General features: G+C 54.7%; 2 protein-coding genes across 2 annotated transcripts; one reads left to right on the top strand and one right to left on the bottom strand.

Annotated features, from left to right (window-relative positions):
* Positions 1-46: 46 nt before the first annotated feature.
* TGME49_283550 (hypothetical protein) lies at positions 47-13,401 on the top strand (the record flags this gene model as incomplete). Its single annotated transcript, XM_018781902.1, has 3 exons — positions 47-3,430; positions 3,830-8,903; positions 9,227-13,401. The coding sequence occupies 3 exons, from the start codon at positions 47-49 to the stop codon at positions 13,399-13,401; spliced, it is 12,633 nt and encodes a 4,210-aa protein (XP_018637751.1).
* Positions 13,402-13,558: 157 nt separating this feature from the next.
* Positions 13,559-16,257, bottom strand: TGME49_283540 (hypothetical protein). Its single transcript, XM_002369072.1, has 2 exons — positions 15,889-16,257; positions 13,559-15,559 (listed from the first exon to the last, which is right to left on the bottom strand). Exons 1-2 carry the CDS (start codon positions 16,001-16,003, stop codon positions 14,544-14,546), a joined length of 1,131 nt encoding a protein of 376 aa, XP_002369113.1. The 5' UTR covers positions 16,004-16,257; the 3' UTR covers positions 13,559-14,543.
* Positions 16,258-16,954: the final 697 nt, after the last annotated feature.

Here is a 16,954-nt window from a genome sequence, read left to right on the forward strand (position 1 = left end):
CGCTAGCCCCTCGTTCCGCAACTTCCCGCTGAAGAGAAGTCCCACGATGGCTGCCTGCCCGTTTTGCCAAGACGACAGCGGAGCTCCGAAAGAAGTGCCTCTTTCTCTCTCTGTATCTCAAGTTGACAACGCGTTTCTTGAGGTCCTGGCCCACCTCTCAGGACTGCCGCTCTTCTTCTCTTCTGCGCTCGTGGAAAGCCGTGCGTCCACCCCCGCCGCAGCGAGAGAAGGCGACAGGGAAACGCCGACCGAGCGAACGCGAGAGGCGGACAAAGAGCGAGAAAAGGCACCAAGAGGCGGACCACGCAGGAGGAGGGACTTCCCGGCCTATGCTGCAGAGCGCGGCGATCGGTCACTCTCTGCCGATCTTCTGGAAGACAAGACACCCGGAAAAGCGCAAGACATTGCAACCGAGCTGGTGAGTCAAAGGTCTTCTTCGTCTTCACGGTCGTGTGTGTGCCCGTCTCCTAGGTACGAGTATTTCACTCCAAGTCTTGCTTTGTCGTCGCAGCAAAGAGGCTGTGCTCAGATCGACGGCAGACATCTGAGGTCTTTCCCGTGGGTCGCCTTCTCTCCGTCTCCCTCCCCAGCACTCTTGGGTGAGCGACTGTGGCGGTCTCTGCAGCTTCTGCGCGGTTCTGTTTCTCCGGCAGCTCCTCGCCCGTACTCGACTTCTCACACTGGGAAACGAGCGGATTTCCCCCTGCACGCACAAGCAGAAAACAGGAAATCGCCTCTCTTCGTTTCCTTTCCTTCTGTGGGCCAACCGCCTGTCGCTCCCCTTGAGCTAGAACCGGAAAGGTCCCCTGTTCTGCCAAGTGCCTCTGGTGACTTCCGCTTCTTCTCGGCGTCTCTTGAGACGCCGCCTTCACCTAAACGTACGCCTTCAGTCCACTCCACAAAATCGATGGGGACAAAGGCCCTCGCGCCTTCCCCTGTTCTGTCGAGACGACAGGCGAGAAGGCAGAGAAAACGAAGAGCTGCAGAGGAGGCGAAGCGTCTTGCAAGCTCTTCTCCATGTCCGTCGGCTTCCCTTGTCTCTGCCCAGCGTGGAGCTCGCGACCCCACTCGAGGAGACAGCGAGGCTCAGGGGACAACAGCGTCCTCGCAGAAATTCGCGCTCTCTCGCGTCGAGCAACCGGTCGATTATCTGTTCAAACGCAGAGTTGGTCGAGACGAAGAGAGGTGCGAGGGTAAGCGGGGGAAACAGACAGTGCAGTTGATTCAGGAAAACGAAGGGGGAGCAGGAAGGGCGGTGGCTGGAGAGGAGAAAGGAGAGGCACCAGACGGAGCAGAGACGCGGTGGGGAAGCGCGCGTGCTGGTCACCAAGATGGGGACAGCGAACTAAAAACTCGGCTTTTCGTAGAGTCTCAAGGCAGTGCGAAGTTGGTTGATGTGTCATTGAAACAGCGTCTGAAAGAAGAAGAAATCTACGCAGCTGTACCGCCTCTCCAACTCCTTCTTCGACGAGGCCTCTCACTTCTGGAAATCGTGAAGTACACTCCCCGAGAATGCAGGGTGCCGCAGGGAGGACCGAGCCAGGAGGGCAGCGAGAGAAGCGAAAGACGCGAAGAAGAAATTTGTGGCCAGCAGGGGCACAGGTGTAGCGACGAAAGCGATCACGGACTCCCAAAGGACAAGAGACCGCGTCTGGACGTCGAACAGCATGTGGACGCCGGCGACGGGTCGAGGGCCGAGAACATCGGGAAGAGAAGGAAAAGAAGACAGGGGAAGGAAGTCGAGGAAACCGGCGGCGATGGAGTGACGTGGGGACTTGACCTAGACGACGAACTTGGAAAGACAGAGCAGGCAAAGGAATCGGAACGGACGTCGCATGCGGCGGCTACCCCAGGAGCTTCCTTATCCCAAGAATGCGACAGCCCTGCACCTGGAAGAAACTCGGCTTCTCCACAATGCCCTGCTGATGGGGCTCCAGTTTCTTCTTTTGCTTCGGTTTCGCCGTCTCTGTCTTCTCTCTCTGTTTCTTGCGTCCCCTCGACCCGGAAGAAAACAGAGCAGCACCTCGTGCGTATGGGGTTGCCGAAATTTTTCGACTTTCACTTGCCGCTCTTCTCGGCTTTTCTTCTTTGCATGCATCGGCACAAAAGTTCGCTTCCTCTCCAACTCCACCGTGTGTCTCCGGCACTCCGTAGTCAACCAGAAACGCGTGGTCAAGAGGAGAAAGCGGAGCAAGGGGGCTCTTCGGTCACCACGCGCGTTTCTGTTTTTCAGGACTCATCTGAGAATGCGGAGGATAAACTGACTAGAAACGGTGAGGGTTCCGACTCTTTTGAAGATCTCGAAGGGGATGTTCTTAGCCGCGACGAGGTCCGGAGTTGCCACCGAAAAGAGAGAATTTTCTTGGAAAGCGAAGAAAAACGTCTTCACGCTTCCCTTCGTCGAGCAGTCGAAGCCATTGCGATGACGCCTGCAGACACTTTCTCTCTGGTCCAGCACCTCAGACAAGGACAAGTCGAAAACAAGGAAGAAGGCGTAGAGAAATTCCGGAGAGGTGACAGGTGCACAGGGCCCTGCTGCGCGAGAGACGGTTCCTCATCTCCTCTGTGTACACAGGTTCCGAGTCCTTTGTCTGTGAATCCGAACGGCGGCAGACCGAGCCGCCTTCAGCTGCCTCCGACCCTTCGAGCAGAGACGCTTCAACCTGCTCTGCTAACAGCCGCGCACAATGCAGTTCTGTCCACGCGTCAACTAGCGAGTCGAGTGCATGCAGCCTTCGCGCTCGCTGAAGAAATGCGGTTTCTCGAGGATTCACGACACACCGATGAAGGCCAAGGCAGAGATAAACAGGAGATACCAATCGACCTACGCGCGTCGGAAGGCAGACCACGAGGCGGCAACGCAGCAGTCAAATGCACCAGCTTGGCGTCAGCGTCGGTTGTCAACGAAGGACCTTGCTCTTCATCTTCTTTGTCCACTTCGTCTCTCGAAACGTGCTCCTCGTCCCACTCGCTTTCGCCGCGGAGTTCGCCGTTCGGTGTGGAAGTTTTCGCACTGGAGAAAGTGAACGGCGAAAACGCACAAATCTCGTTTTCTGTCGCTCTTGACGCCTGGTGCATCTGCAGCAAAAACGTCTCGTTGCTCGTGCCTTCGGAGGCTCTTTCCGAGGAAACAGAGCTGAAGGAGGAACACAGAGAGACAGAACACCCGCCCAGAGAGTGCTGGCCTACTGGCCAAAGGACGACAGACGCAGGGAAAGAAGAAGGACGAGGAGCCGAGCCCAATAGGAAAGTGAACAATGAAGACAACGAAGCGAGGGGGATATCCTCGTCCCAGCCACTGGGAGAGACAACGAGACATGACGCGGGGGTTGAAGATCATATTTTAGACAGAAAAGAACTCCGATACCAACATGCCATCAAAGTGGCCTGTGCTTGGAAGAGGCTGCTGTCAGGGCGCTCGGAACACCAGGTAACGCTAGAAGTTTGTTGCGTCACCACTGCGAAGTCGTCTTCTACACTTGGATTGCTTTTTTCTCATGCCGCGTTCGTGTGCGTCTTTCTGATTCATCTTTCTCTGTGATACTTCCTCGTTCCGCTCGTACTTCCTTCCCCTCGTTCTCGTCTCGGATTGCTCTCCCTGCCCGCTGAGCCTTTACTATTTTAGATTGTGTACGTACAGAAAACCGAGCGATTGTGTGCACGCTCATGGATTCCGTTTCTCGGTGTTAGTGTCCGATAGTCACCCCAACCAGGCGCAGGTTTTCTGCTCCACTTCGCTGTACCCTTTGGTCTGTGATCTTCTTGAGGATTGGAATGCATTCACTCGTCGTCGCTGCTGTCCCCTTTCTTCTTTGTTCCCGTTTTTTAGGTCGAGTCGCTCAAGCGCTTCCTGTCGAACCACACCATTGTCGGAGAGTTCGTGGGGTGCAAGAAGAAACAGCACTTTCTGCCTTACTGGGAACCATCGTATGCAAAGCTTTTTCTGTCTCGCGTCTCATCGACCAGTTCTTTATCTTCATCTTCTTTTCCGTATCTGATTTTCTACGCGGCAGTCCCTCACGATGGGTTCCAGGTGTGCTTGCCTCCGCATGCAGCTCTCACCTTACTTCGCGAAAAATACCAGCTGCCGACGGCTCGCATTTTCTCCTCGTTTTCCGCTTCTTCTCTGGTTCCGTTCCTCGAACAGCTGCAAAGTGTAGTCGACGAAACGTTCTGCAGCGATATGCACGTGGGTGGAGTAGGCGAAGGAGTGGTCCTCTATTTCACAGGACCTTGTCATGCCTCTGCCTCTTCGCTGTCGCCTTCTGCTTCTTTCGATGCATCCCCTTCGTCTTGCGCTTCTGGCGAGCACTCCGACGATACGCGCTCCCGTCCAGGACATGATGCTCTGCTATCTTCGTCGTGTCTACCTTCTTCATCCCCTCCTTCCAGTTCATCGTCTTCCTCGGCTTTACCTGCATCTCTGCCTTCGCCTCCCCTCTGTGTCTTTCCTCTCGTTCTCGGTCTGGCAAAAGTCAAGAGCCTCGGTTACCTTCTTCGTCGACGCATTCGCGAGAAGCTTCGGCACTCGATCTCCTCGTTCTCTCTCGTGCCTCTCGCTCCCCATATGCTCGCGGTCTCCGCGTCTCCGGCCTTTTCTTTCTTCTCGTCTCTCGCGCTACACCACCCTGCGGCTTCTGCCCGCTCCTCGCTGATTCCACATCTCCTCAAAAACCGGCAACAGCTGTCGTGTCGTCAGCGGCGAAAGCTCCGGGCGCTCCTCGCCACTTCTCTTCTTACCTCGGAACTCAATCCCGAAGAAGGGGGCCTTTCAGAGCGAGCGCAGGAAAGTCCTTCCTCGCCGCTGCGGTCTGCACGAGGAAGCGAATCTGTGTTCAAAGATGAACGGCAAGCATGCGGAGATCGGAACCAAATAAGGTGGGGGGACGGCAACTCCGAATCCGTGCGAGAAGCCCGTGAAGAAACAGACATTAACGAGAGCCTGAGAGCGGCTTTCGACCGCATTCAACTTATCGCTTGGAGTCAACTCGAGCGGGGCCAGAACGAACAGCAGGAGGCGGGTGAAGGCGAGCCTGACGAAGACAGGGAAAGACACACTTTTTCGCGAACAAGCGCGAAAAGAACGCCAAATTCCTCCGAGACAACGCACATCCCGGGGTGGGCAGAAAAACTCCTGACCGGGAAGACAGAGGCCGCCGCGGGGCTCCGAGTCGACGCTGCGTGTGCCGCTCTCACGACAGACCCTCACATGTGGACATGTTCGTTTTCTTCGCTTTCTGATTCTGAAGAGTATTCCTCTTCTCTTGGCGTCCTTGCGGAACGCTCTGAGTGTTGGCTGATCGAATTCGTTCAAGAGGCGATAGGGCATCTCCCTCTGCAGCCGGCTTTCAATCCTGCCGTCGTGCGTCTCCGGTCCCTGGTCTCTTCGCCCTCGTCCCGGTCGTCTGCTGCGAATCGTGGCGGTATCTCTTCACTGAGGACGGCTCTGCATGCATCCCGGTCTGAAGATGTCAAGGCTGATGGTGAAGAACGAGCAAGCGAAGGCCTCTGTCGAAGCACGGAGAAGGCGCTCGAAGTCAGGGCCAAGGGCGAGGCGCCTGGGTCGAGTCGGGGCAAGACGCCGGCAACAGAGGAGAGAGCGAGAACGAAGGCGCCAGAGGATGTTTCTGGGAGGCAAATCGAAGAAGGAGAAGCCACCTCGAAAATCGCGAAAGCGCAAAGACGCAACGAGACGGAGGATAGAGGGAAACACGGAGAGACAGAAACGCAAGTTGGGGGAGCGAAAGAAGGGTATGTGGATAACAAGGATAGGAATTCTCGTCTGCGAAATCACAGTGATGTGGCTGTCGATATCATTCTCTCTCTCACCCGAAAGTACGAGGACGCGCTTCTGTACGCTGCGTCTCTCGCATCTGCTGCGGTTCTAGCTTCAGCTCTGGACCTGCCGGTTTCTAGCTCCTCACCGTCTTCTACGTCATCCTCGTGCGTTGGCGCTGGAGACCTAAAGCACCAAAACAATGGCAAGAAGAGGTTGTTTGATCGCGACGGGAGTTCCCTTCTCTCTTTTCTGGAGAAGAGGATTAACGAAGAGCGTTTGCGAACAATCATGGAGCATCTTGAGGCCTTCGTCGACCTACGGTTCCTCAACTTCATGGACGAGGCGTCTACGTTCCGTCTGTCTCTCAAGAAGGACCGGCGACACATGCAGGAAACTGCGTCTGTAGACGGACGAGGGCGAACTCGGCAAGATCGCGAAAAAGGGCGCACGGAGACAATCTGTGTGGCGAAAGAAGAAACCGAAGAAGGCTCGAGCGAGCCCATCCTCCCAGCCCCGTGTGCAGGGTCCTACGGAACAGGGGAATCTGAAAAAAACGGAGCAGCAAAGCAGACCCTGTGCATGCTTTCCATGTCTCCCACACCGGTCTCTCGCCGCTCGCGCGACAACGCGTGTGAAAACAAGGGAGCAGAGTGTTTGTCTGACTCTCTGTGTCGTTCCTCTGCGCCGTCCATTTCTCCTTCGCTCGCGATCTCTCCCCTGCCTTCGTGTTCGCCGTTGGGGGTTTCTTCGACTCCTGTTGGCTGTGGTGTTCCGTCGCATGCCGCTTCCTCGCCTCCCGTTCTCTGTCTCGTTGTCCCTCCGCTTGCTCTGTCGTTCAGCGTCTATCGTTTTTTGAATACCTTCGCAGGATCCCGAGGTTTCCGCCTTGTTGTGCGCCACTGTCTGTTTTACCCGTGTGAAGGTTTGACGAATTCTGGCCGTCAGCTGAAGAGTGGAAGCGACGCTGCTTCCGCCTCGAGTCTGTGTCGCTCGCCCCCTCTTTCGTCTTCAGATCTCTCGTCCTGTGCTGCGTTCACGTGCACTCCGTCTTCCGCGCACTCTTCTCCCTCCCAGAGGCCCTCTTCGTCTGCGGCCGTGACAGTTGTTTGGGGTTACGGTTCGCCTGCGTCGCATGAAGATGAGATGGAGACGCATGCAGCGGTTTCGCTGAAGAATTTAGGCCGGTTGTGTCTTTTGGCGCGCCATCAACCGTCTGGAAGTGGAGAAGAAGACATGGATGGAATTGCCGAGTTCTCGTCGAACGAGCGGGAGACCGGCGCCCGTACGGGAAGTACCGCTGCAGGACGTCCAACTGGAAAGGTGGGAGCTGCTTTAGATCTTACAGCGAACGCCGAAAGAACGCGAGATGAGGAGCCAAAGAATCTGTGGGTCACTGCTGCCTTGAACTTCTGTCGAGTCGTGGAAGAAGACGGAGACGAAGAGGGGAAGAAGAATATGACAGATGGTGGGAACGAAGACGAAGTTGCGATAGAAAAAGAGGGAAGCACCAGCGGCGAACGAGGTGCAGGTCGGAGCCAGAAAGACCCAGAAGTAAACGGGGAAGAACGGTCTTCTTCTTGTCGCGGTGCCGCCTCTCATGCGCTTGGACAGAGAGGTGTTGCCCCGACGTTCTTCAGCAGCCACGCGGATAAGGTGCAGGCGGGGAAGCTGGAGACCGAAGACGAGTTGAAGAAGGGTGAGAATACCCTTGCTGAAACTCTCAGGCATGTGGTTGTCACAAGTGCGACCGTCCGTTTCTTAGAGCTGTTCCCCTCATGCTTAACTCCAGAAAGATTTCTCAGTCAAGCGTTCATGCTTCTTCGATTCTGGCGGTGCTTCCCTACTGAACTTCAAAAGCAAGGAGACGGAGCGGTTGATCCACAAGCTGCAGATTCGTCCCCCTGGAGTTTGCCTCACTCCCTCCGAAAGTGCGAAGGAGGAGACTGGATCGGAACTGGAGCGTCTTTCTGTTCGTGTGCGTCGATCTCCTATGGGTCGTCTTTCAACGCTCCGCCTTGCCCGTCTGCTGCTGTCGCGTCTTCGCATTGCCCTACGTCATCCCTACTGCCTCACTGTGTCGTCGGGCCTGCGGAGAGAAAGGAAGAAACGTTGGAGGGTGCCGATGACCCAGGTGTCCCTGTGACCTCGACAGGAAGAGCGAGCCAGGGCATTTGCTTGAAAAGCGACTTCTCGAAGTCTTCAAGGTGTCTTCTCTCAGACCGAACTCCCGCCGCAATTCGGAAAAACCAAATCTTCTTTATTGCCGACTCGCTGCCGCAGAACCCCACGGGCTTCGCGAAAATGCAATGCGTCAACTCCTCGTTGTCGAAGAGTCAGCCCAAATTCGAAGGCGTGAACGGAATAGGAGTCGAATTGAGTGAACTTGAAGGAGAGGAAACAACCATGAAGGGCCTGCGGCAGTTCGTGCGTATCGTTGAAGCGTTCAAAGGGAACGTCGATGAATCCTCGTGGCCTGGGAGACCTCTGCAGTCGCCAGAAGGCTGCTCCAGAGAGTGTGTCAGAAACGCGTCGCTGCGTCCCCGAAGGCAAAGTGCCACACGAGAAGGAACCGGGGAACCCACCGTGAGCACAGGAGACGACCCAAGATCGCAGGCGGCTTCGACGAGCGGCCGCATATGCTCTGAAGGCATTCCGGGAAGCCAGAATGGAACGGGGCGAGAGAAAGGAGACACAGTCCAGGGACCTGAGCATCCTGCCGCTTTCCCGACTCGTCAAAAAGGAGGTGAAAAAAATTCGTTTTCGTTTGTAACGCGTACAGACGAACAGCCAAAATCGGCGCGAGTGAAGAGTCAAGCCGAGACACCTCCCCTGGCACTCATCACCTGCGTCTTGCCGGTGGGATTCCCCGGGTGCGGCAAGAGCACAGCCCTTATGCACTTTGTACATGAAGCAGTGAACAACTGTGTGGCAAGAAGAGAGGAAGACTGGAAACAAAGAAGGCTCCGTGAATGCGTCCGAGAGGGCGACCAAGAGACCGGCCAAACCGGAGCGAAAGACGGAATGGTAGATCTACAGGATGACAGACAAGGACAGAGAGCGTGTGGCAAGAGAAGAACGGAACATCGATATCTCGCCGGTGTCGATGCGACTGCTGATGAAATAGGTAAGGCAGGAATGAAAGTGAAGCATCGTGCTGCCCAAAAACACGAGAACGGAAAACCTATTACCCGTTAGGCATCCCTTTTGTCTTTGATCAAGTCCTTGTCTTCCCTCGTAGGCTTCCCAGAGGACGCAAGCCGTCTGTATGGCCTACATGTGCCGCGTTCGTTTCCGCTGTTTGTCGTAGGTGTGTGTTCGCTGCAATTGCATGTAGGAGCCTGTCGCCCTCTCCCCGTTCCCTGACGCGCTGTAGAGTGCCCATCTACCTCTGTCTGCGCGTGTGTTTTGTTTCAAACTCTCATGTGTCTCCAATGTCTCTTTCTGCAGCTATCACCATCTGGAATGCTTCCCCGCTTCGCCCTGACCTGCCGTTGTCTTCCCCTCGCGCGTCGACCTCCTTACCTTTCCCCCAGCGCTCCGAACAGTCGACATCGTCTGACCTGCGACATCACGCAGCCGCGGCGGCCTCAGGCGAACCAGGGACGGAGGGAAGACATCGGAAAGCGCGCATCCGAAGCGGGAGAGTTTCCAAACCTAGGCAAGAAGCCAGCGATGTGTGTTTGGACGTTGCAGGAGGTTCCACATTTGGAACAGTGGACATTCTTTTTTATGTCAGTTCAGATGAGGCCACAGGTGCCGCGCTTCGTCGCCGGGGTGTCCGTGGATGCGTCCCAACAAGTCGAAGCTTCCAAAAAGCCGTGAGTGCCCTTGAGGCTTCTCCAGGAATCCTAAGTCACCCTCGCCTTTGTGAGGAAGAGTCGTCTGCAAACTCGCAGGTCGCTTGCCGTGCAGCAAGCGGAAGTGCTACAGGAGAGAGGACCCCGAGCGCAGAATCTGCAAACGAGCGTCATGTCGATCGTGTCAGGCACAGGCCTCAGCCGCGAGGTGAAGTGGTGGAGGCGGACCTGGCAGAAGGGAAGCGTGACGGCGGTGGAGAGACAGGACCGACAGAAGAAGACATTCCCGAGAACGTGTTCCGGCCGGCTGCACGGGAAGGAGCAGCTAATCTTGCCGCCAGTGTAGACGTTTTTTTCGGTCACCTGGAGGAACGCCTCATGGCTTACTTTCACAAGCAGGAGGAGGCCGGAGATGATGAAGCAGAAAAGTTGGAGGGTGAAGAAGGAAATGAAGGAAGCGGCGTGGTACCCTCTGGTGTATCAACATTTGACGAAAATACACGAAATGTGGATGCGCAGCTTGTGCAGAAGGATGGGAACTCTAATTCGAAAGGGCATTCGTCCGAAAATGGAACGCGGAAGCCGTTGAGAGTCCTGGTTCTCATCGACAAAAATTTCCCCGTTGACTCTGTTCCGAAACAGACGGCGATTCTCCAGAGTCACTGTGCCGCCCTCAACAGAAAGCTCAATCAGGCATGCGCGCGAGCCCTCCACAGATCAGTGAGTGGCCAGCCGGATTCCCCGGATTCTGTTTCTTTCTCTTCGTCTTTCATTTCGACCGCATCGGACCCAAGTCAAGATCGTCACAGTGACGGCAGCAAAACGCTGAAACCCATGATCCGAGCGGCAGTCTGCCTGATGACGTTACCACCTGACGCGCGTCAGGATGGGTCGTTGAGGAGCACGTTTTTTCGCCCTTTGCCGTCGACTTCTCCGTGTTCCTTTGCTTCTCTCTCTTTTTCGAACTCACCCTGGGCTTTCCCTTGGTCTTTGCCCACGCTCTGCTGCTGTCTCCGGCGTGTGTTGTCTCGCACAGACCATCCGACACTCCGCTCTCGGGTGAAGCGAAACTGTGGAGAGAGCTGTTTTCGAGCGTCTCCGTGTCCCGTATCTGAGCAGTCTACTTCTGCTCAGAGTGTAGACCTCGGGGAGTCTCACGGCGAATTCTTTAGTGCGCGTCCAGTGTCCGCTCCTGGTGGCACTCGGCCAGTGGGCGCTTGTGCTGTTATCAACGTGTTTCTCTCGTTCGTCGCCATGTATCGCCACCAGTCTCTCGACCCTGCTGACCTTCAAAAGATTTCTGGCGTCGACGCCGTCCTGCCATGCCACTCAGTCTGGCTCCCCCCTCTCAAGGAGCGCCCCGCGTCCCGAGATCGTGGCTTGAGAGGCCAAGACAGTGAAGCGACGCAAGAAGAAAGCGAGGTGCGAGGGATGGCACATGTCACGGACTACTACGGAAAGAGCCCTCGACGAGAAGGAAGAGAATCCTCAGAGGCGTCCCCGAAACGAACTGTGGTAGACGCGTTTCTACCTCCGTCAGTCGAAGACGAGTGTTACCTTTTGATCGCAACTGCGCTTCAAAATCTGAGACCCTTTTCCGACAATATCTTCAACGTTCCCATCTATGAGCGTCTCGTGTCGCTTTTGTTTTTATCTACTGACCGTGGCGAGTCAGCCGAGAACGAGAAACACGTGGAGTCAGGTCACCAGAAACCGAGTTCCTTCGGATCCGGGCCAGCAACGCCCGCATCGTCCAGAGACGCCGCTGGCGAGTTGTCGACTCAGCTGGAGGCAACTTTTGAACGTCTTCATGGCAACTCGTCGTTTGGGTCAACCTTCACAGTTTTTGACTCGGATTGCCATCGCCAAGCCTTCGAGGGCAGACGTCAACGAGAAGGGTGCGGCTCTCAGCAGCCGCAGCAAGAGAGACACCGGGACCACAATCGGATACGAAACTACCAGCGTTCAAGGGACGTATCTCACATGCACAGTGGAGACGCGGGGCCTCACCGCTGCAGCCGTGTGGCTCCTCGAGGACCTTCGGAGGTGCAGGCAAATGTTAGCGAAGAGCGAAGGCAACTGTTGAGAGTGGGTCCCGAGTTCGCAGACCATGTTGAGCATCAAGTCCTTCGCGAACAAGTACATGATGCCAGCGGACCTCCTTTATCTGTTCACTTGTTGCACGAACATGGAGCGGGCGAAAGTGGAGGCGATGTCGATGGACCCACAAGTGAAGAGCCGGCAAGCGGCCGCACACGTGAGACAACGGGGGCAGGTTTCATATTGTCTAAGCACCGTGTGGACATTGTTGAAAAGTCGAAATCAAAACTAGTCGAGCCCCGTATGCGGCAGGCGTCTACATCTCTCTCCGCTGTCGGTATCTCCGAGTATCAGGGTTCGGCTGAGCCAGTTAGAGCGGCAGTAGGATCATCAGCTTCACGACTGGAAGAGGCGTTAGCCCATTGGGCAGGAGAGGATGAGCAGAAGAAGCAAGATCCACGCCGAGTTATTGAAGTCAAGCTGCCTGTATACTTCTGTATAGATGTTGACCGGCATGCTTCGCTGTTGTTTGCTCTCGTATCCTCCAGTCTTGACGCCCTTCAAGCGAACTCCCCACCAGAGGATTTCCTCGCGGCAGCACAGCGCTTCTCCCAACTCGTCCAAACATCCCTGCGGAATGTCACACGCCTTCACGTGACGTCTTTTTATCTGGGGGGCGGAGATGTGAGGACTACTCAGCATGAAGTGGAAGTCCTAGAAGCGCAAGCCAGACAAAGGGAGGAAGATGCTCGAAGACGAACACGGTCGTGGGTTTCTACGCATATGCGAAAAGGGAGCGTTGCTGGCAAATCAGGAAGGTCTCCGTCAGTGACCAGAGGACAAGCAGGCAGTTTGTGTCCCGGTGGGATCGGCAGTTCTGGGAGTGGCGTCAGGAGCTTCAGTGATTATTCCGCGCGTGATGAAGAACTGCTGGCCGCGTTCGTGGCATCCCGCCGTATTATAGGGCAGACCTTTAAGGTCGAAGTGACGCACCTTGTTTTCTTCGGAGAGGGTCTGGTTGCTGCTGGAGTCAGGCCTCTGTGCTCCCTTGTGCTTCTGGATAATGAATTCGACGGGGCCAGCAGAAGGTCTGGGGCGGTTAGCCGAACAGCCAGTGTGGGCGCAAATCACCTTCAGCGTAATGTTTCGTCCTTGGATCAACAAAGGCGAGGGCCCTCAGCGGATATCGGCCAGCGAACAACTTCCTCACACCCCGTTGCCAGTGTTGCCGGTGTTCAGTACCCATTACGTGGAGCAAGTCTGTTTCACTCGACACACGACACACACAAGCTGCTTGTGTGTCGAACTCCAGACTCAAGACGGGAGGAGATGGTTACCAGCAGCAGCACGACTACGGCGATCACTGACAGGTACCCGCACTGCGACGGCGAGAGTGACACTACGTCTTCTCTCTGTTTTGGAGAAAAGCGATATCCACATATATCGATGATGTTGGCGAGGCACTTGAAGCCACAGTTTAGTAATGTCGTGATGACGGCCGCAGCGAACGCGCAACGACAAGCGCGGACACAAGGGCTCCTACTGACAGACACACCGCCAATCTTCAACACAGGCGATAGAGACCGAGGGAGTGAGATGTCCGGCGCAACGGCATCCTCGCAGTCTCTGTTTTCTGAAGTGAAGGAGCATTCATCTGAGAACGCTGGGCAGTGGATCCTGTTCAAAGATTTGTTTGTTGCGGGGCGCCGTGATGCAGCTCTTGTTTTTTGTCTGCCGTCTTCATCAGTCATTCTTGAAGGGCCGTTTCTTGCACGATACAATTAGATAGGAGAGGGACGAGGGGCAACAGTCGGACACACCATTCCCGTTTCTGAAGTGCAGATTAGGCACACCCGGTGCCACCAGATCTCTTAGTCGTTTAGTTGCTGGATCATGCAGCGAGGTATCAGTGTCACGCATGCGAACCCGAAGCTCTTTCAACAGTGTTATGGATTAATCATGGACTTGGACTGTAACAGCTTGTGGATTCCAGTGCTGTCTAAATAGTTTCAGCCGATTCAGCTGAAGACGTACACCAACAAGTACCATATCCACCCACGCAAGCCCGTATACATTGATGTCAACCGCAACACCTTAAATATCCCTGTTCGAATACATGCGTACACGTGGTTACCTGCGCAAGGCGCAGATGTGCTGCCAGTACATGATGCTAGTGCTGTCAGTGGCCGCCGATGGCAAAGACGTTTGCAATCCTGATGTTTGCATCAGCGACTCCACAAGCTCTCCCTGCCATCATGAGGGAAAATGGATTCAAGATTCAGTTTTAAGTGGTCGGCGTAACGCGGTTCAAAGACCAGGCACAAGCGGCGGTCTACACTCACGCACCTGCAACGTGTAGCTTAAATGTGTCTGTCGCATGCGCACAGGTGGAACAGTGGACACAGGGAAAGCACTAGAACTGTCAGGACTGCATTCATTCACAAAAGACCGTGGCTTCGGATTCATCCCTCTTTGCACGATGCCAGGCTCTCTTGAGTCGTAATTAAGTACGTTAACTCCATCGTGTACCACTGTAACGACCGTTGCAGTAGTAGCGAATAACGGTGTCGAACTGAGCATTCAAACAATTTCGAAACTCGGGTACTGCCGCAAATAGCTGCCGGAACTGCGGGGCAGAAAAGGAGTCAGGCTGAAGAAAGCTTCATCAGGCCAGAATAGTAAAACAAAACGCGCCCCAGCTGTACCATTCTCAGCAAAAGAGAGACTCTCTCTGCTTCTGAAGGACGGCATGATGTGTAAATAATCCGTTCATTCGAATCAAAGAACGCAGAGCATATGAACGTCAGGAATCGTTGAAGGCGTAAGTACTGGCGCAGCGTCTCCGGCTGTTGACGACCCAGATCTTGGGTCATGTACTTTTAAAGGAGCCTGAGAACTTGAAATGCCAAAACCGGAGCCGAGCCTGCCTATATATTGTCATCTTGCTCGCCAGGACCTGAAGCGAACCCGGAACTCAGGTCACTGTTCCGTTCGACGTCAGCCTCTTTAGGAAGTGTGTATTCGAACTGAACATGCGAGGGGGCATCGGCCATGAACAACAGAACGTCCCACAGGTTAGCATCCGCAGATCTGTCGTGGCGGGTCACAACGCCTACAGCACTGGGGCCATCCCAAGTGCACCCTTGGGGTAGCGCCTGGGAGCCTAAGCTCTTCAGCTCGTCTTCTCGAAACTGAACAGACCCACGGTAAGCGTCAATTGTGAGACGCGGTGCCCTTTTTAATGTCTCTCTAACCCTGATTAACATCATGCAACCCGGGAGAGTAACCCATTTTCCTTCCGTGAAAGTTTCGCGTTCGTGCTCTTTGAGGATCCGGTCGAGCTCCGCTATCCTCGAGATGTCTCGTGGAACGAGATAGGGTCCGGGATGTAGCTCTAGTTCGATAACGACAGCGAAAACACGGGTGTCTATCACATTTTTCCGTCGCGTGACGACGAAATAGCGCGAGTGATTGTCAGCGATACATGCTTGTGGCACATCAATGGTCTCCGTCACTGAGACAACCTCATCTGCAGTTTCTAGAGCGAGCTTCCTCCTCACCCAAGAAGAGGCACGTCTAACGTTAGTTGCATTCCGGACATTCGGTCGTTCAAGGTATTTGACTGTCAGCTGCCCCCTTGCATTGTTCACAGTTACCGACAGGATCTTCGTGACGCTGCCCATGGCATTTTTCTTCTTCGCTACGTCGAAGCTCAGAACAATCTTGCAGGTTTCAGCGTCACCGTTGTGGAAATCGGGATGAGCGATACCTGTCCAATTCCTGAAAACATCGTTATACGCATTCTTCATTGCTTCGCGGGCTACCTTCTCCGCCAGTGCCTTAGCCACGTCGGCGGCACTTCTGGCGACAGTATGTTGCTCAGGATAGCGAGTCACATTTGATATCGGCTGCGTAGTGGCTGTCGTGGATAATGCCTCACTGCCTGCAGGCATAAAAACAAAGTCTTGTACACTTCGGTAGGGCAACCCACCACGATCTGCAAAGCAAAATTCCTGCATCGCCGACCGAATCAACGTAGGAATGGCACCCCGAACGTGTTCACCTGCATTGACATCGGTTCTTCTGTTCTGATATGCCTGCGGCGGAACAAGGAAAGAATACAAACGCAAGTCGAGTGTGCCGTTCTCCAACGGCACACTAGTGAGGTCGCGTGCCTGTCCGTACCACACACACATTGTTCCGCGTCCCAGATCACCTGAATCCGAACGTGATCCTTCCTGGGTGGTAGCAAAGTGACTGGGAGCAACTTACCCTGGATACAGCTCGATGGCAAGAACCAGCATGCCAACAGAAAAAAGCCTGTGGTTGTGGCTGTCGTCATTGAGCGACGATATAATTTTGCTCCGTCCGTCATTTTGGTGTGCATGGTAGTTACTCCACAGCTAGGAGAAACTGAAGAAAAATACTTATCAAGGTCAGTACAGCTCGAATAGGCAGGAAAAAACTGATGATCCACAGCAGCTTGCCATGAAAAAACAATGGAGCAATCGTCGATTGACTAGACTAACATCGAAGTGCACCAATTCCAGACTCTGGCGTATGTCGCGTATGTCGTATGTTACCGTGTCTCTAAAGGCCCCCGTCCCTTGAGGGTGCGTCTGAGCGGAGACGCGCATTTCAGTGAGGCTGAGCGCGCGATGAGCAATGTGGCTCCGCTATACCTACAAAGACGTTCAGCTAAGTCCAGCTTCTGCAGTTTCACATGAGCCGGGGCAAGGTACGTATTAGTTGCAGCCTGTCGATTGTGTTTCCTTTTTAGCGAAGGAAGGTCTCACGTTTGCGTGCGATGCTTTCCACGGCAATGCCGAGGACGGCAACACCCCGTGGCACTACACGGCGCATGCCCGCACAAGGTTTCCAGCGCATTCCGGTGACCGAGTTTCACTCTAGCGTAAGCACCCTAAGGAGTGCGCCCTTCCGACGATGTTTGGCGCTGTCTGGCGTAGGAAGCACAATTTACGGCGTATGCCCTTAAAGGATTGCCAGCGCTTTCTGAGGTGTGGCGATTGCGGGACCACTGATTCCTTGTTGCTGCCATAGGTTCGACATATACGGCGTGGGTGTCTGTGTCGTGCCTCTAAAGTGCCACGTCTTCTGTAGAAGTTACCGACTTTACTAAGTTACTCGAACTGCAAGCGCTGGCACACTGAGTGTCCCGTATCCCTATTTTTAAGTGGTTCTTTAGAATATTAGCAGGAAGCTGATAAGAATGTTGTTATCCGTCGTCAGTATGTTACAACGTTGGGCAGAAATCAAGCAACGTGTCTCAGAGTGCTCGAACTCATCGCTCAGACATAGACGGATTATCTACTGAGTA

The sequence above is a fragment of the Toxoplasma gondii genome, chromosome V (genome assembly GCF_000006565.2).
Source record: "Toxoplasma gondii ME49 chromosome V, whole genome shotgun sequence".
Taxonomy (NCBI): domain Eukaryota; phylum Apicomplexa; class Conoidasida; order Eucoccidiorida; family Sarcocystidae; genus Toxoplasma; species Toxoplasma gondii.

Bases quoted from the DNA above. Each gene is read 5' to 3' on its own strand.
- TGME49_283540 (XM_002369072.1), bottom strand. From the start codon at position 16,003: ATGCACACCAAAATGACGGACGGAGCAAAATTATATCGTCGCTCAATG. The intron at 15,560-15,888 runs GTAAGTTGCTCC...TTATGCCTGCAG, and splicing joins GCCATCGAGCTGTATCCAGG to GCAGTGAGGCATTATCCACG.